This window comes from Rhamphochromis sp. 'chilingali', assembly GCF_963969265.1.
Source record: "Rhamphochromis sp. 'chilingali' genome assembly, chromosome: 19".
Classification (NCBI taxonomy): domain Eukaryota; kingdom Metazoa; phylum Chordata; class Actinopteri; order Cichliformes; family Cichlidae; genus Rhamphochromis; species Rhamphochromis sp. 'chilingali'.
In genome coordinates, this window is record NC_137946.1 from 16,709,892 (window position 1) to 16,726,927 (window position 17,036).

At 39.8% G+C, this 17,036-nt stretch overlaps 2 protein-coding genes across 7 annotated transcripts in view; both read left to right on the top strand.

The window, feature by feature from the left end:
- slc7a1a (solute carrier family 7 member 1a) overlaps positions 1-12,134 on the top strand; it is a 32,204-nt gene extending 20,070 nt beyond the window's left edge. For 4 of the 5 annotated variants that reach the window (XM_080866099.1, XM_080866098.1, XM_080866100.1 and 1 more), the window contains 12 exons: positions 3,269-3,522; positions 3,613-3,795; positions 3,898-4,056; positions 4,150-4,324; positions 4,446-4,579; positions 5,948-6,170; positions 8,415-8,554; positions 10,111-10,213; positions 10,472-10,650; positions 10,943-11,094; positions 11,203-11,311; positions 11,641-12,134. In XM_080866099.1, coding sequence (XP_080722225.1) covers positions 3,324-3,522; positions 3,613-3,795; positions 3,898-4,056; positions 4,150-4,324; positions 4,446-4,579; positions 5,948-6,170; positions 8,415-8,554; positions 10,111-10,213; positions 10,472-10,650; positions 10,943-11,094; positions 11,203-11,311; positions 11,641-11,819 — 1,935 coding nt within the window. In that variant the 5' untranslated portion in view covers positions 3,269-3,323 and the 3' untranslated portion in view covers positions 11,820-12,134. Of the gene's footprint in view, positions 1-3,268; positions 3,523-3,612; positions 3,796-3,897; positions 4,057-4,149; positions 4,325-4,445; positions 4,580-5,947; positions 6,171-8,414; positions 8,555-9,070; positions 9,208-10,110; positions 10,214-10,471; positions 10,651-10,942; positions 11,095-11,202; positions 11,312-11,640 lie in introns of all 5 variants that reach the window. The other variant, XM_080866102.1, reaches the window with a different exon arrangement.
- A 3,611-nt stretch (positions 12,135-15,745) lies between these two features.
- mtus2a (microtubule associated tumor suppressor candidate 2a) overlaps positions 15,746-17,036 on the top strand; it is a 45,859-nt gene continuing 44,568 nt past the window's right edge. For both annotated transcript variants that reach the window (XM_080866536.1, XM_080866537.1), the window contains exon 1: positions 15,746-15,850. The gene's annotated coding sequence lies outside the window, so the exon portion shown is untranslated. The remainder of the gene's footprint in view (positions 15,851-17,036) is intronic.

Genomic DNA, 17,036 nt, shown 5'->3' on the forward strand with positions numbered 1-17,036 from the left:
GTTAAAACTCACTCTCTTCCCTGCACGACTAATTATCTAGATTACTTAACCCTTTATTGGGCAATTTTCAGCCTAAAAACACTATCCCTCTTATCTTGATCACTTAATGTTTTTGGAATTGAATTGTAATCAGAGATTATCTGAAAACATAGTAATCCTCACTCACTGCCAACTAAAAACACTGCCAGTTTCAAACCATTAATCATTCATAGACATCATGTCAGCAAGGTTGTTTTTTTGTTTTTTTTTGGGGGGGGGTTAAACAGATACCAGTTGACTCTTTTACTTATAAACAGTTCTTCGCTTCTGGTATTCTTCCAGCTGTTTTTGGACATAGAATCATTCATCTGCTACTGAGAAAGCTCAATTAGCATTCCCAGGGGCCGTTTTGATTGTTTTCAATGATCGACAGAGGTGTCTGCTCAGTGTTTGTGCTTTTATATTTGATTACTGCCTTGGATACTTTTGCTCACTGTTTTCTCATGCTCTGTCTATTAAGGTTAACGCACCCCACTTGCCCATTTTGTTTGTGGTGTTCCTGAATACTTTATTTTTTATGTATTCATTTATGTATTATTTCATTAAAGGCAATTTTCAGGCCTACCAATCACATTAAGCTCTTTTAAAGCTTCAGTTAAGTAATTTTAACCCCACACCCGAGATATCAAATTTGACAGATTTTTAAGTGTCCAGGACCCTCTTAGGGACACTCCCAATAGGGGCTAAAAATCTGGGACTCTCCACCAATTGCTCTTAGAGCTGAAAAAGCTCCTCGGATGAGAAGTGAAACAGCTTCAAAAAACGTAAAGAAGTCCAGACGCGTTTCTTTCCAAACTCAGTCACCTCAAGGAACTTTATATTGTAAGGTAAAGACTCTACAATAACAACTAAGGCTATTTATGGAATGACTATTAAGTCTTCTTTAAGCCAGCCATTTTCCAAATGTCCAGAAGTGTCATATTTATGGTCTAACTTCATTGGTTGAAAGGGCTTACACCCCTTTTCTGTTCAGTTCCTCCCTTCCACTTCTTTAACATATTATCCAAAGTACCCTGCCAAATACTTTTTAATGTGTCTTACAAGGGACCATGCTTTATATTGCATACTGTTGTAAATGTAATATGCAAGTACAATGCTGCTGTTATATTAGTCTATGTACAAGAGTTCTTCTGGTAGAAATGCATTTATTAAGTCATCCGAAGTCTGCAGGAATTAAGTCTGCACATGTGTGCATGTGTGCCCACTGCTTGGAATAGCCAAGCCATGTGATTCTTCTAGATTCTATTTCAGATCGCCTACTGTCCAAAGCCCCACAGTCTTCACAGCAGCTTAAAGAAAAGTTAACAAATGCACAGTTTAATCCTTCTGTCGTCGCTTATCATTTCATCAGGAGTTGTTAGGTCGAGCGCTGAAGTGTACCTGTAGGTGTGTTTGAGTAAGTACTCTGTTCTGTCTTTTTCTGCCTTCACAACGAACAGGTTACTTTGACATAAGGTTCAGAAGGCGTATTTTAGTTTGTTTTGAATGATCAGATTTCATTCAATTTGAACAAAATCTGACAAAATGTAGATTTTTCGACAGAAAGTTGTGACCCCAGACTGACCCGTATACTCAAGTCAGTCAGGGGTTGTGTGATATATATAGGTCACTTTCATTGGTTTGTTTTTTGTTTTTTTCTGCAAGGATTTTATGACTGCACCAGAACATTTTTTAAAATCTTTACACTAAATTGGATTTTTATTACAAATTTGTATTTATGAGCTTCTGAGATCATAGACAGATGCAGCATGTGTAATGCTGTGATAATCAAAGCAGTATGCAGTATTAGTGCTTCTGGTTTAGTCCAGATTTAATAGATTATTTGTACAATGGTTGTTCTTAAGATGAATAAAGCATATCATTTCTCAACTTTTACTTGCGCATTGTTACTTTTCTGCATGTCTATACACGTTAACCATTCACTTTCATTTGCTGAATGAGTGAAATAATATAGGGTTAATACATGGCATGCATTAAGGAGAAATGGCAACCTGAAGTCACATTTTACTTTGAAAAAATGCTAGTTTTTTATGTCATGCAGTATATGAATCAGATATATCAATTCTGTAATTGAAGGCTGGAACTAACACTTATCTTCGCTTTTGATTATATTCTCTATCAACTGTTTGGTCTGTAAATGTCAGAATCTACCAGGAAAATATTAACATTTGATTTTCTCATTTAACTAATAAAGGACCAATTGGTGTGCATCTAATCAAAAGGCATATGTTCATTATCTAGGCCCTTAATAGTGGAAAATAGAAGAGGCAGTCACCTGTGAAAATCTAATGAATGGCCATCGAGCTTACCGTTGAACGTGTATCATCATTTATAATCACTGACAACATGCAAACTATAGTGACCTCTACACTGCTGCAGGTGTGACTTCTGTAGCAGTTTCAGTTTGATAATGGTGGACAGCTTGATGCAACAAGGAATAGAATCATTTCATTGTGCCAGCACATTACTAAAATTTCCCCATTTGTTTAATGTAAATATGAGTTATTGTATTTTCTTGCCTTTTTTCAAAGATTCTATGTTTGTTTGTTTTTTCTTTGTTTTGTTTTTTAGTTCAGTGACATGAAAATATCTGTACAGTGTTTTTTGTCCTGAGCAGTTATTTTCATTTATTCCCTAAAATGTGGCTGGTTGCATGTGATATTATATTTGTATTTACATATGCTATATTTTACAGCGTCGTCTAAGTCGGCTTTAGATATATGTGTGTAATTTTGCTTGGTTTGGATACAAGCTCATTTATTAGACATCTTTATACAGTGTAATTCATAATTAACGTGTGATGTGCTAGGCTGGAAAATTGAATGTGAGCCTGATTATTCTCAGAGGTAAGTGCGACGACAGTGTTCTCACATCAGCTTGTCCTTGGGTGGAAGTTTCCGTGAGCTGCGGCAAAACTGTTGCACTGTCCGCATGACCTCTCGTGTTCATATCCTTAGGTCACTGTAATCTGACAAGGTGTCTGGATACTTGTCAGGCTGCTACTCCCTGTTACTTGTGTTTATCTTGTGCAAATGACTTAGCTGTATGATCCAAACATGGGCTAAACAGTAACAATCCTGGCAGATACTTTTAGTTTATTTTCTGCAATGAGTAACGCACTATAATGAGCTTCCTTAGCTATTGTCAGAAATGATTCGGAGTCCTTTGTTTAAACAGGGGAGATGAAAAACTAAGCGTGTTTTTTAAACTTACTGTCTTTCATCTTTAGGTTGTGACCTCTGAACCCCTAAACCCTGACTTTTGCTGAGACCAGAGTGTGATCCATGGCTATAAAGAGCCTTCTGCACGCTGCTTCCACTTTCAGGAAGCAGCTGATGAGGGTGAAAGTGGTAAACTCTAACTCCGAGGACTCCCGTCTGTGCCGATGTCTCAACACCTTTGACCTGGTAGCCCTCGGTGTGGGCAGTACATTGGGTGCTGGTGTTTATGTGCTCGCTGGTGCTGTTGCAAGAGAGAATTCAGGCAAGTGACATTACTTTTGATAGTGAAAACATGCGTATTGAGGAAAAACCTGAAAGTTTTTAATCATATGATTCCCACCACCTTCCACAGGTCCTGCTATTGTGCTGTCATTCCTAATAGCAGCTATAGCCTCAGTGTTAGCCGGGCTTTGCTACGCTGAGTTTGGAGCCCGTGTTCCCAAAACAGGCTCGGCTTATCTGTACTGCTATGTGACTGTAGGGGAGCTGTGGGCCTTCATCACTGGATGGAATCTCATTCTTTCCTACGTCATTGGTAAGCATAAAGCACCACTGCTTTATTGTTTCTGTTTTGCCTAGTTTAAGGTCATGTGTAGGAGGAAATTTGTCTTCAAGAATGTTTTTTTCTTCGTCTCAGGTGCCTCCAGCGTGGCTCGTGCATGGAGCGCCACCTTTGATGAGTTGATAGGGAACCCCATAGGGCAGTTCTGCAGACAGTACATGGCCCTGAATGTACCAGGAGCACTGGCAGAGTATCCTGACATATTTGGTGCTTTCATCATAATCATTCTTACAAGTAAGAAGACATAGAAAACATTTAATATTACACTTAACACATTTTCCCAAGACATTTTTCATTTTCCATTTCTTTGTCCTTTGCAATTCTAAGGTCTGCTGGCATTTGGGGTCAAAGAATCAGCAATGGTGAACAAGGTCTTCACTTGTATCAATGTCCTAGTCTTGGTGTTCATGGTGATCTCTGGATTCGTCAAAGGCAATATTAAAAACTGGCAGCTAGACCCTGAAGAGATCCTACATGCAAGTTATACAACAAACAGCACCAAGTAAGGACATATTCAATGCTGAATCTTTCCCTTTAACTGTCTCTGTTACTCTATTTTGTTTTTATCTGGATGACATTCTTTTAGAACTATATTTCATATTATTTATATTCCTCTGGTTTAGTGTGACAGACGTCCTGCCAAGCGCAGAGAGTTTAGGAATCGGCGGCTTCATGCCATTTGGATTCACCGGTGTCCTGTCAGGAGCCGCTACCTGTTTCTATGGGTTTGTAGGATTTGACTGCATTGCTACCACAGGTTAGTGCTGATCTGACCTGAAAACTCTGTCGACCTTCTGTTTTTGACTCCCTCTGCTTCACGTCTCGCAGTTTCACATACATCTCCCTTTGACGGCCTCATGGGTGTGTTTCCATTTTCAGGGAGAGAGGGGGGAATGTAACTCAATCTTTTTGGAACCGTTTCAGCCCCGAGCTTTCCTAAACATCCAGAAGTATTACATAACAGGGGGGCAAGAGAGAAATTAAAGATGCACTTTACTGCGTTTGACTTATTTCTGCTATTGGCTGAAGGCCAAAAGACTGCTACTCAGGTTAGGGGGGAACAAACAGGGTTTTGGAAGAGGGCATTCCAGAGGTTTTTCCCTGAGTTTTGCAGAGTTTGTGAACAGCCTTGTTTCTTTATACATGTTACAAGGTTTTTCCCACCCATAGGTTTCCTGAATTTTAACTGGCTGGCAAGCTGACCAGTTAGCCTTAAATTACGATTGTCAGACATAACACAAACTCACAATGATCTTTTTGCATGTGTGTGTGTGTATGGCAGTAAGAGTTAAGTTGGCATGAAGCCATACTCCATTTCCCCCTGACACACACACACAGACACACACAAACACACACACACATATCATCCACACAGCAGTTGTCTCCGTCACGTTTCAGAGCTCTTTTATTTTACAGTACTTTGGGCCTGCTTTGACACGTAACTGCGTCTTATGCACTCGCTCCATCACCGTAATGTGGTTTTATTACACAGCAAGGCCTTCCTACATAATCACCTGCAGCTGAGCAGTTAGGCCCCTCAGCATGGTGGCTCCCCCCAAAAAATAAGCTAATATCTTCAAACCTTGCAATGAATTGGGAGTGGCTAGTAACAAAGACATAGCTGTATAGCAGACGATGGGGCGATTTAGGAAATAACTAAGAAGGTAAAGTAATTTCACTACTATTTACAGGTTCAGTCAACCACTTAGCATTCAGTTAATTTCCACAAAACTTTGCATGCACTTCTCGATTCAACTGCAGCACTTCTGTAAATTATGTTACCTTTCTGAATACAGTGCCTGCACCCTGCATTCAAATGGACAATTCTCAGATGAAAGCATAAAACTCCTCCAAAATCTGAATATCCATCCATCATCCATCCAACACTAGAGTTTGTACTGTGTTCTGTGTTTTCGTTCCACTGAATTTTCACATATTCACTTTTCTGCCTCATGTTCAAACGCCGAAAGTAAGAATTTCTGTCTTCTGACGATGTTTTTCAAATATAAATATAAGCAAAAAATGGCACATTACCTGAAGATATTTCTGCACCCGTTGAAGTCATACAGAAGCAGATTTGCATATCTTGGCTCTTAACTGTGTCTATATATTATATATGTCCTAGGTGAAGAGGTGAAGAACCCCCAGCGAGCCATTCCTTTTGGTATCGTATCCTCATTGCTCATCTGCTTTGTGATCTACTTCAGCGTTTCTGGTGCTCTCACCCTCATGATGCCATACTACCTGCTGGACAGCAACAGCCCTCTGCCTACAGCTTTTAATTATGTGGGCTGGGGGGGCGCGAAATATGCCGTAGCTGTAGGCTCTCTTTGCGCTCTGTCTACAAGGTAAGAGATTTGAACTTAGAAGCACAATGCACATGTACTAGATCTTGTTCTGAGTAAACTTTGAACTGATTACCACTAAGATAAGCAACTGTGAATACCAGTAGATATTCTATTAGGCTGAGGAATATAAATTTGTTCCTTGTGGACTATGACATTTATTCAGCATTGTCCACTCAGTCATCATTAGACAACTGCAATTTTCCTTTAAAAAAATCAAACTGGAATCCTATCAAAATATAGATGTTTGAATGGGGAAATGAAACACTGTCACTCAGCTGCTACAGCTGCAGCAGGAGGGCAGGAGTCAGTAACTAACTCAGAGTTTAAGCTCCTGTTTTTTGGAACAGAAGATCCAGAATTTCCCCTATTTCAGGATTAGCAAACTCAGAATCTTCACTACATCTGCTTTCTGGAGCGTAACCAAAGACTATCATTCATTTTAAATGCGCAGTTGTGTACACGGTTCTGTCTCAGATAACTACACACACACACATATATATTTATGTTTGTGTTTCTGAGCGAGAGTGTATATTTAACTTCGGAAAGCATTTGATGCCTTAACTAAAAATAAAACATGCTGCTGAGAATATAGCTGCACCATCAGTGTGTGAAGGCGATTATGTAACAGGGACTCAGAAAGGCTAAGGCAGGTGACTTTGTTTTTTTTACTAACAATTAGTTTCTAATCACTTTAAATGATGGTCCATATATGTTATATTTAGCAATTAATAATAGCAACAATCAACCAATATTTTATTCATGATAGAACATAGAAAACACATCAAATGTTTAAACTGAGTATTTTACTATTTCATGATAAAAATTACGATACAATGATAATTTAGAATTTGATGGCACCAGACTGGGCATGGGTGCAACAAACAGCTGAAAAAGAACATTTTGATATTATCTTAAATGGTTCATCGCTGCACTAAAGGCAATAGCCAGAAATCAATATTGGAAGCTCATGTGCTTCGGCCCCTCGGGCAACACTGCATTAAAACCAGGCATGATTCACAAAGGTTAAAGCTCTATCATGCAGAGAAGAAACTATTTATGAACATGATCTAGAAATGCTGTCTTCTCTGGGCCAAAGCTGTGGTCCAGTGAAATGCAATTTGAAATTCCCTTAGGTAAACTTGGACACCGTGTCCTCTGGACTAGTGAGGAGAGAGACTATGCATGTTGTCATCGCTGTGTCCAAAAGTATGCATCTCTGATTTTAAGGGGATGCATTAGTGCATTAGTACATTAAAGGTTTTATAGTGACATATGCTGCATATCTCAGCAAGACTGTGTTAAACCACTTCTTGAAACACTTAGAACTGCATGGTTTCATAGTAGCAGAGGGTGCTCAAAGGGCCTACTTGGAGTCCAGACCTTTCACCAGCTGAAAAGATTTACATGAAATATTTTTTCTCCTATCATCACAAAAAGGTCGTGGTGGATGGCTGTCGCTCCCTGAGCCTGGTTCTGCCAGAGGGTTTCTTACTGTTAAAAGGGAGCTTTTCCTTCCCAGTGTCACCAAGTGCTTGCTGAAAGGTATTTGAGCAAGCACTTGGTATTATTGTAAGGTCCATATCTTTCAGTATAAAGAGTCTTGAGGCGCTGTTTTTATGAATTGGTGCTATAAAAATAAAATGAATTGAAAATAAACGTGTAGTGAAAAATACGATAAACAAGACCCAGGGCTGTTGAACAGCTCAAATCAGATAAGAGTGAGATAACATTCCTCTTTCAAAGGTTCAGCAGCTGATCTCCTCAGTTCTCGAATGTTTCGAGACTGTTGTTAAAAGAAGAGAGGATGCCACACAGTGGCAAACAGCATGGCCCTGTCCCATCTATACTAAGACATATTAAATTCAGCTAATATTAAATATAAAAATGAGCTAGTATCTTTGTTTTAATGGTACATTTTCTCAGTTTAAACATTGATTTTTGTCACGTTTTATTTTGAATAAAATATGGGTGCATAAGATCTGCAAAAAAATTGCATTAAATTGTTATTTACATATTACAAAGTTACATTACAAAGTGTTGCACATGTGTTCCTAACTTAAAATGTATGCACAACATATTTAAGTATCCTGTGTTCTGTGTTTTTTTCTTTTGTCTTAATCTGCTGTATCTATGTTGAATGTAATGCTCCTTGCATATGTGTGCTGTTGTCTTTGCTTATGCATGTTTCACATGGTTGCTCCTGTGGATACTTTATATTTTGGTACGCCCTTCCCCCCATGTTAGCTTGCTGGGTTGTCTGTACCCTGTTCCTCGTGTGATCATGGCTATGGCTGATGATGGGCTGTTATCAAAGTCCTTGGCCAGGGTCAACTCCTGCACCAAAACCCCACTAAATGCAACTTTTGTCACTTCCTCTCTGGCAGGTGAGATACTAACATGCGTTAGCATTAAAAACTAATTATTAAGTGTTTTACATAGCCAGGTCTCTGTTTAGTTGGCTGAGGGAGTCAAGGTTATTGTGTCTATACTATAAGTCTTCCATTGTTTTTTCTGTTGGGAAACTTGAGACATATTTTCTAACTTGCATCTTGAGAAGGAGATGTGCACCAGCACTAATCCAAACTAAACCGCATGGTACGTGGACTAAAACTGACAGTAACAGCATGTGCAAAACATGCAGTCATACTGGGGGCCAAATTTTACATGCTGACATCAGAGTATCCTTGTCCCAGCATGTTGTTCTTCAACAGTGTTGCCAGTCTGGCACGCTGCAGCATGTTCTTTAACCCCCAGATCTTTCCACCCACATACGTCTACTTTCTCTGAATCTTCCCTTGGTACTCGCTGACCTTTCCTAATTCTTCTTTCCCCCTTGTCCCTCATGTTACACCAAACCGCTGCCATCACAATATGATGCCCTCCCCCCACCTTTACCCCAGTCTGTTGGGTTCCATGTTCCCCCTACCTCGTATCATCCTTGCCATGGCGCAGGATGGCCTGCTCTTCTCCTTCTTGGCCAACATCAGCGAGAGAAAATCTCCCGTAACATCTACTGTTGCTGCCGGGGCTATAGCTGGTAAGATAAAGGGGGGCGTTAAATAAAAACGCAAATTCCTGTATTTGAGTAGAGGGACTTGAGAGAGGCAGTGATAGAAGGTCAGGTTTGAATTGAAGAGAAAAAGAACAAAGCAGAGACTTTTTGGTTTTTGAAAGATTAAGTTTAAAAACTTTTTATAACTTTTTTTTTTAATAGAGGCAGCTCTTTTTGCCACCTCCAGCCTATACTTTATCCATTCCCAACTGGAGCCCTTTTTAAAACTGAAAACATGCAAACCTTTAATCAAAACTTTAATCAACAGGTTTTTAATCTTTTCTTGATTTGTTTTGTTGAGATTGATTTACTATTAACTTCTTTCCTTTCTTAGCCACTGCTTCATTTTTTATCTTTCCCCACCAGTGACGTGATATGAGATTTTGCCCCATTTAAAAAATAGAGCGGAAAAATAAGAGTGTCATATAAATGAAATGGAATGACTTTGCCGCCAGGTGGTTGCTGGTTTCGCTCCATAATGCTATTTTTACCCTATATCCTAATACAGCACCCTAAGAAGATTGTAGTTGTGAAATTTCAAGTAAATTTTGAACTCATATAATTATATATTATACATTTTTTTGTAGCAAAGATTTCTTGTGTGTGTGGTAAACCATTGGAACACCAGAGGGTCATGACCCACACTTTGGGAATCACTATTGTGAAAAGAATATGTACATTCGAGTAGCATCTTTATGAGGCTGTACTCAATGGCATCATTTGAGCTTATGATCAGCATACTTCTATGCTCACAGTAACTGTATAAGCATGCTGAATGTTAGACACATCTTAATTTATTCTTCTAAGACAAGTATGGAAAATAATTGATGGGATCAAACAAGCATTCTCACTTTAAATTTTTATTTTTTGTCTCCTTGTACTGTGAAGTTGTCATGGTGTTAATGTTCGAGCTGAAGGACCTGGTGGACCTGATGTCGATAGGGACGCTGCTAGCCTACACATTAGTGGCTGCCTGTATCCTGGTGCTCAGGTTGGTGAGAATATATCAGCTTGGACACGGTCTGAACATGTTTATAGTTGTTTATGCTAGCCAACAAAACTATTGGAAGCTATTTCAAACATACGCAGCATTGACATTGCTTATAAGCAGGTTCACTGTGTGCTAATGTTGCAGTGTGCATTACCAGCTTTGTCACCGGTGCTAGCAACTATTTTAAGTGGCAGGAACACAGAGTACAACTGCTATGTCTGAACACTTCATTATGGGTGTTTGTTCTTGTTGTTTCAGGTACCGGCCCAGCATGGGTTACCAGATTGTCAGTAGCCACGAGGAGATGGAGTTGAATGAGGGCAACATCCTGCCCGGTATGGAAGAGAGGCTCAGCTTCAAAACCTTGCTGTTCCCAGACAACCCCACACCATCCAAACTGTCAGGCTTCACTGTCAACGTCTGTGTCTTTCTCCTCGGTATGTTATTAAACCAGGACTGCCTTAAAATGGCAATAAAATCATACAAATAATGTAAGAAAATCAAGTATAAAGACCTTGTAAAGCACTTTAGTTTTAAATGTGCTGTAGAAATAACATTTATTTGCTTACTCAATAAAATGAAGGCGTTAGATCTTTGGTAAACAACCCAACAAGTGTGCTCGCCTTGAATGTAGGTGATGGATTTATTTCCAGTATCTTCACTGTTAAAAATCACATTGCACTTGTGAAGTATTACACATAAGATAATAACATTTCTTTCATTTTAAAGGAATGCTGATGCTGGCATTCAGTGTTCTGGCATCTTATGGAGATCTTGCTTCGTGGAACTTGGTAGCCCTCAGCGTCATCTTCATGATGTGTCTTTTCGTGGTCTTCATCATCTGGAGACAGCCCCAGAACCACACTAAACTCTCCTTCAAGGTTTGATTTAAGCCCTTTCAGCACTACCTCTGCCCCCTGAGAGTTCACGCTCGCTAAGTTTTAATGGATACTGTTACGCTTTCTCCTTTTGTGGTATTTGTCTCCCAGGTGCCCATGCTGCCCTTCATTCCAGTGATCAGCATGTTTGTCAATATCTACCTGATGATGCAGCTTGAAGAACGCACTTGGGTTAAATTCTCAATCTGGATGGCCATAGGTAGTTACACTCCATCGTTCTTTTTTTAACTGCAAGAATTCTGCTCGCTACACTTACCTAGGATGATGCTGAAAAGTCTCACACACCCAGCTGACTATTTTACTTGCTTTAGCTGCTTGAAATGGGCTAGCTGCTTTGACTTGACATTGCAATGTGTTCGCAGACCGATCTGAAACATTTACAAAACACGAGTAAACATACTTTGTCAGTTGGTTGCGAAAATGTCAATGTTATTAAAAAGGTACATGTTTTTAGACTGAAAAGTTCAGCAGGTGTATTTGCATTGAAAAGCTAGGATTCCATAACACCGGTTCTTTTTGCCTTTCCAGGTTTCGCGATCTACTTCAGCTATGGTATCCGTCACAGCACCCTGTCAGCTGCAGCTCATTCGACTCCGGACACAGAGATGATGGGCTTAGGGCTTAACCACAAGTCAGCATCACCAGAAAAGGAAGCCTTTCTGTCCAATGGCATTGATGTAAGGGAAGAGAATGATGGAGATTTGTAGGAATTTGCAAATCTCCATCATCAGATCACGCTGCTTCCAAGACATGCATCCTTGATAGCCAGCAGTCAGTCTGTGTCAGCTCACTGGCAGAACTTTCTTTTAGGGAAGGTAAAGATAAATACCTCATACCTAAAATTCACAAACTTCTGACTTACTTCTTCAGCTGCAGGGAGAACACAGCCATAACTGACATGTTCTGTATTTTGCAATAAGGTTCAGATTCAAGTGCCAATTATTACTTGACTATCAGGAATTAGGGCTTATGTTGGAGATACAGAATACATCATTGTCTTAAAGAGGTTGGGGGGGGGGGGGGGGGGGGGGGCATAGTCTTAATTCAAAGTGTTTATACAATTTCTGAATTTAATTATCAGGGACAAAAAAACCCTGGAGAAATTAACAAGGGTTGCTTTTAATAACTGGGCAAAAATCTTTTACAGTCAGTGATGGTCTGACATCCAGAAATTAGTTCAGTTTTTTCTTCTGAAAGTGTAACTCTGTTGGCTTGATGTAACTGATATGGCCATTAAAGAACATAGCCTTTCTTTGCCTTGAGAAAGTTGCTTTTGCAGAATGTGTTTGGTCATTATCCAGTTTGCACTGCGAAGTGTCCATTGTACAACCGGGTTGAATTGGAACATAGAGTACAGCCCTGCATGCTTCACAGTTCATCCTGCTACTTATATCAGCAGCTGAATCGTCATCAATAAACTCTAGTAAACTGGTTCCACTGGCAGCCATACATACTCATGCCATAGCACTGACTCCACCGTGTTTGACAGATGATGTGTTATGCTTTGGATCATGAGTTGTTTTTTTCCTGCTTCACTATCCTTTTCCCATTATTATTGGCTTCATCCGTGCAGGTTCTTTTAGATATATTTCTGGCAAAGTCTAATCTGGCCTGTCTCTTGTTGAGTTTAACCAGCAGATTGAATCCTCTTTTAAAATGACTTTCTTGGTTAAGAAAGTCAAGAACACTCTGATAACGACTGTGTTTAGACCGTCCCCCCCATTCCATGCAAGACCACCTGGGTTGGCCTGGGTTGGCTGGAAGACTGTTTACTTAGCCTGGCGGGGCGAAGGACACTGTCTCAGCTGAACTCTGGACACACACACACATACACTGATATGCACACACTGATCCCCCCTCCCTTTCCAAACGCCTTCGATGCTTGTGCCCTACCGGGGAAGATGGCAGTTGACTGGACCAGCGCAGACACGCTGCAGGACCAGATGCGCTGTCTACACCGGCTCTCTCTTACCCTTTCTTGTGTTTCTATGGTGTACTGATAGTCATGTGCTTTTTGTGCTGAGGTGTTTTTTCTGTTATCAAACTGTTCTCCCACTAGGAGCTCAGTCTGAGTGGAGTTTTTTTTCTCCTCCTCTTACCTCATGTTATGTATTTTTGTTGTTTTTTTCCTATCAGCCTACCTTTCTGACATGTCTCCCCAAAGTGATGTTTGTGTAAAGTTGGTCAGAAGGTTCCTTTGTAAGTGCGCATGCGCCATTAGCGTGCTGCCTGCTGTTACCCTAATTTCCTTCGGGATTAATAAAGTATTCTGATTCTGATTCTGATTCTGAAAAGAATTCTGCGATCATCCACTTTAGTTTCTCCTGTAGTTTCCTACGCTTTCTGGTGTTGCTCAGCTGCCCCCCTGTGTCCCTTCTTGTAACAGATTATTGATTTGGCAGCTGTTTATTTTGGTTTATTTTTGATTTAAAATCCATCGTTGTGTGGTGGTCCACAAAGGCTAAATTACAAAAAAACAAACACAAATAAAGTGTGTCATTGTCCATATACTTATGGACCTGAGTGTATGTGCAGCAGTCTTATCATCAGATAACACATGTAAGTATAAAATACAGGTTGGTATGAATACCTAAGTTCTCTAAAATCTCCCAGTTCTTATGTAACAATAGAAAGTATACTGTTCTAACATTGCTCCATTACAAGCTCTCACATTACACTTGGCTTATCTGTGACATAATTCTTCACTAACAGAAATCTGTGGTCAGGTCATTGTCTGGATGTATAAAAGCAGCTGCAGTTCGCTGTGCTTTACCGTTTCTACATGTGAAAATTTTTCATTGATGCCTTTTGAGGTCCAAAACTTGGTCCTCATGTTCAGTTGTGGTTTAACAGTACAGTTTTAATGCAGTGGTATGTTTGTTTATATCTTTGTTTTCTTAAGCAGCAATCATGAAACATTGTAAAGCAAAGATCTGCAACGCAGAATGTAATACACAAACTAATGTTCCAGGAGTGTAGACAACACTATTGCAAGTTGTTTAACTTGTGCGTTGTGTTAGCTCTCCCATTGGTAATGGCAGTAAATCTAACTTCTGAATCTTTGTACATGTTTAGGATGAAAGCAATGACAGTTTCAGATTTTCAGTTCATGTCCTCCAACTTTAAGTGACAGTGGATTTTCACAGTGCTGGCTGCTGTATCTTTGCATTTGTGGTTTGTAGCATGTATTTTCTAATGCAAAATAAGAGAGGCCAAATTTTTACCACTTGTTTGTTTTTTCTAATCAAATGAAATGTCTCTTTTGAGGAAGTTATATGTCCGCCATTCATTTTACATGTTTTCTCCTGTTTATTGATGTGTTTTAATACCCATGCTGAATTTTTACAAATGTAATTGGATACTGTTTGGCTGAGTTTTACACCACTGTCATTAAAATATGTAACACACAAACTGAACTTAATAAAATTTTGATTGTATGATCAAAATGACTGGCTTCATGTTTTATTTCTTTAAACATGGTTTTCACTATCAAAATGATGCTTGCATTTTGAATGAAAGAAGCAGTGAAGCAGTGATGTTGGACATTTGAAGTTTTTCTACTAGTTCATCCCAAAAGTGTTTAATGAGACTGAGGACAAGGCTCTGTGTTCGCCAGTCAAGTTCTTTCACAATAAACACATCCAACTATATGAATCTCGCTTTGTGCAAAGCGGAAGTGGGATCTAAATACTGTGTTCCCTAAACCCTAAACTGTTCCCATGACGGAAGCAGAGACTTGTCTAAAATGTCTTGATAACCTGAAGCATTAAGATATTCCTTCACTGAATCTAATGAGCCCAGGGCCAGCCGCAGGGAAGCTATAATTAGGGGTGTGGATACAATTGATTTCTTTAACTGTAGATGGCAGATCTTTAACTTTTCACACATATCATAGTTTCACTGCATTTGTAGTTCTTCAATTACAGTTTTATAGCCAAAGCACTTCCCATAATTTTATAAAAGGAATTTAACTCAAAGGAATCTACATGTTGTGCCAAATCACTATGTATGGACCTACAACAGTATGAAAGAGATGAACATAAAATACTGAAATACAGGAAATGCGTGTAACTGTGTAAACTATAAATAAAAAACAGAATCTTTTATTCACAACTGAGATATTTTAGGACATCAATGTTAGGCCCACTTGATTGATTTAAAATCTTGGAAAATTTGTCATTTTCCAAAAACCTATGAACCTAATTGTATATACATCTTCTCACTCACACACACACACACACACACACACACACACACACACACACACACACACACACACACACACACACAAATCCTACACATATCCTGCTATTTTGGTACCAGTGTCAGTATGTAGACTCCATATGTCTGTAATGCTTAAATGATTTTTGAATTTATAGCACGGTAGGACTTGTAATTCAGCTTTTCAAAATCCAGTCGCGGTCATATTGGAATCCCACCACGTGGGAAGAGCTGCTTCCCACATGTTCCAGCAGAGGGCGCACATGTGTTAAAAAAGCCCGGCCGTCTGAGCAGAAGGATGCTCAGCCAGGTGTCGGCTGCAGCATCAGCACCGCTCCTCCTCCAGTTCCCTCCTCCTCCTGCTGTCCGCAGTACCTCTCTCTCTCTCTATCTCTCTCTCTCTCTGTGCGTCGTTTCTGGCAGCCAGGGAGAGTGGGGAGGAAGTGGAGAGACGCGCTGGCAACTCCTGGGTTTTCACCGACATTCTTCAATGAATCAGCAACAGAGAAAGCTGCAGGTAAGTCGCACGACTGTAAACACCCCGTGCTTATTTTGCTCGGAGGGCTAGCATTGATTTCCCGAAAAAGTGTCGCACTTATTTTGCTCGTAGGATTTCGGGTCTTGCTGCCGGACTCGGTTCGACCAGCACCATAAATACAGTTTGTTTTTGACTAGGCCCGCATCACGGCAATGCGCGAAGGAATTTAGCTCGACTCTACATATAAATAGCTGTAACCTCGAAGTTGAGCCACAGTGTTGGAGAGAAAGTGAGGTCAGAAGGAAGAGACGGTGCGATGGAGATGGATGGAGCAGGTCAAGTCTCTGTGAGTGTTGCTAATGATCCAGTATAGATTTTAGGATTTAAACCAGATCCACTGCACTGAGAGATGATATGGACTTGATTTTGAAGGATTTTGTTTTCATTTCTCGCCAAATGTCATTTATTGATGAGCTATTTTTTGTGAGTGTATAGACTTCAAAAGCAAAGACTCTCACAGCTTTCTAATACATAACATATAATTCTTGTTAACTGATAGCGGAAAAGCTGCAATATTTTAAATTTCTTGTCGTGTTTGCCCGCTCAGGCTTAAGCTTTTTACCAGTGAAAGTGGACAAATGTACATTTATAATACCAAGGTTTGAAGTCTGATAGTATGATTAATAACTTTTCATTTCTAAGTCCACGAGTGACACTGCTGCACACTCATGCAAACACTAATTCTTCAGTATCTTGACTGCTTTCAAGGAATTCACGGCACAGAGGTTGTATTGATACTTCAATTCCATTTGCAACACTTCCCATTTTCTCAGTCTCATTGTTGGAGACTTGAGACCTGACAAAAGAAAACAACGGATGGAACAATTAAAAGTGACTGAGGGATTTCACGCTGTTGTTTCAATTGACTGGTGTCGGATGATTGGATTGTCCTTAAGGCAGTTGGATGGGGGTGTCTTTGTTGGGGTGAATCCCCCTTTTTCAGCTGCTTGGCCGAAGTTCTTGTACTTTTTTCAAATCCGTTCTAGTTTGCAACCGTTAAAGTTCAGAATTTGCCTGTACTACTGAAGTATGTAAACAATGTGCCTCTAATCGCAGTTTCCATGTAAAAATAAGTGATGTTTTCAGCATTTATTGGAATTGTCTGCTGCCACTATTGATCTCAGTATCAGAGACTTCCCACATTTATGGATCTTCAAGTCCGTTT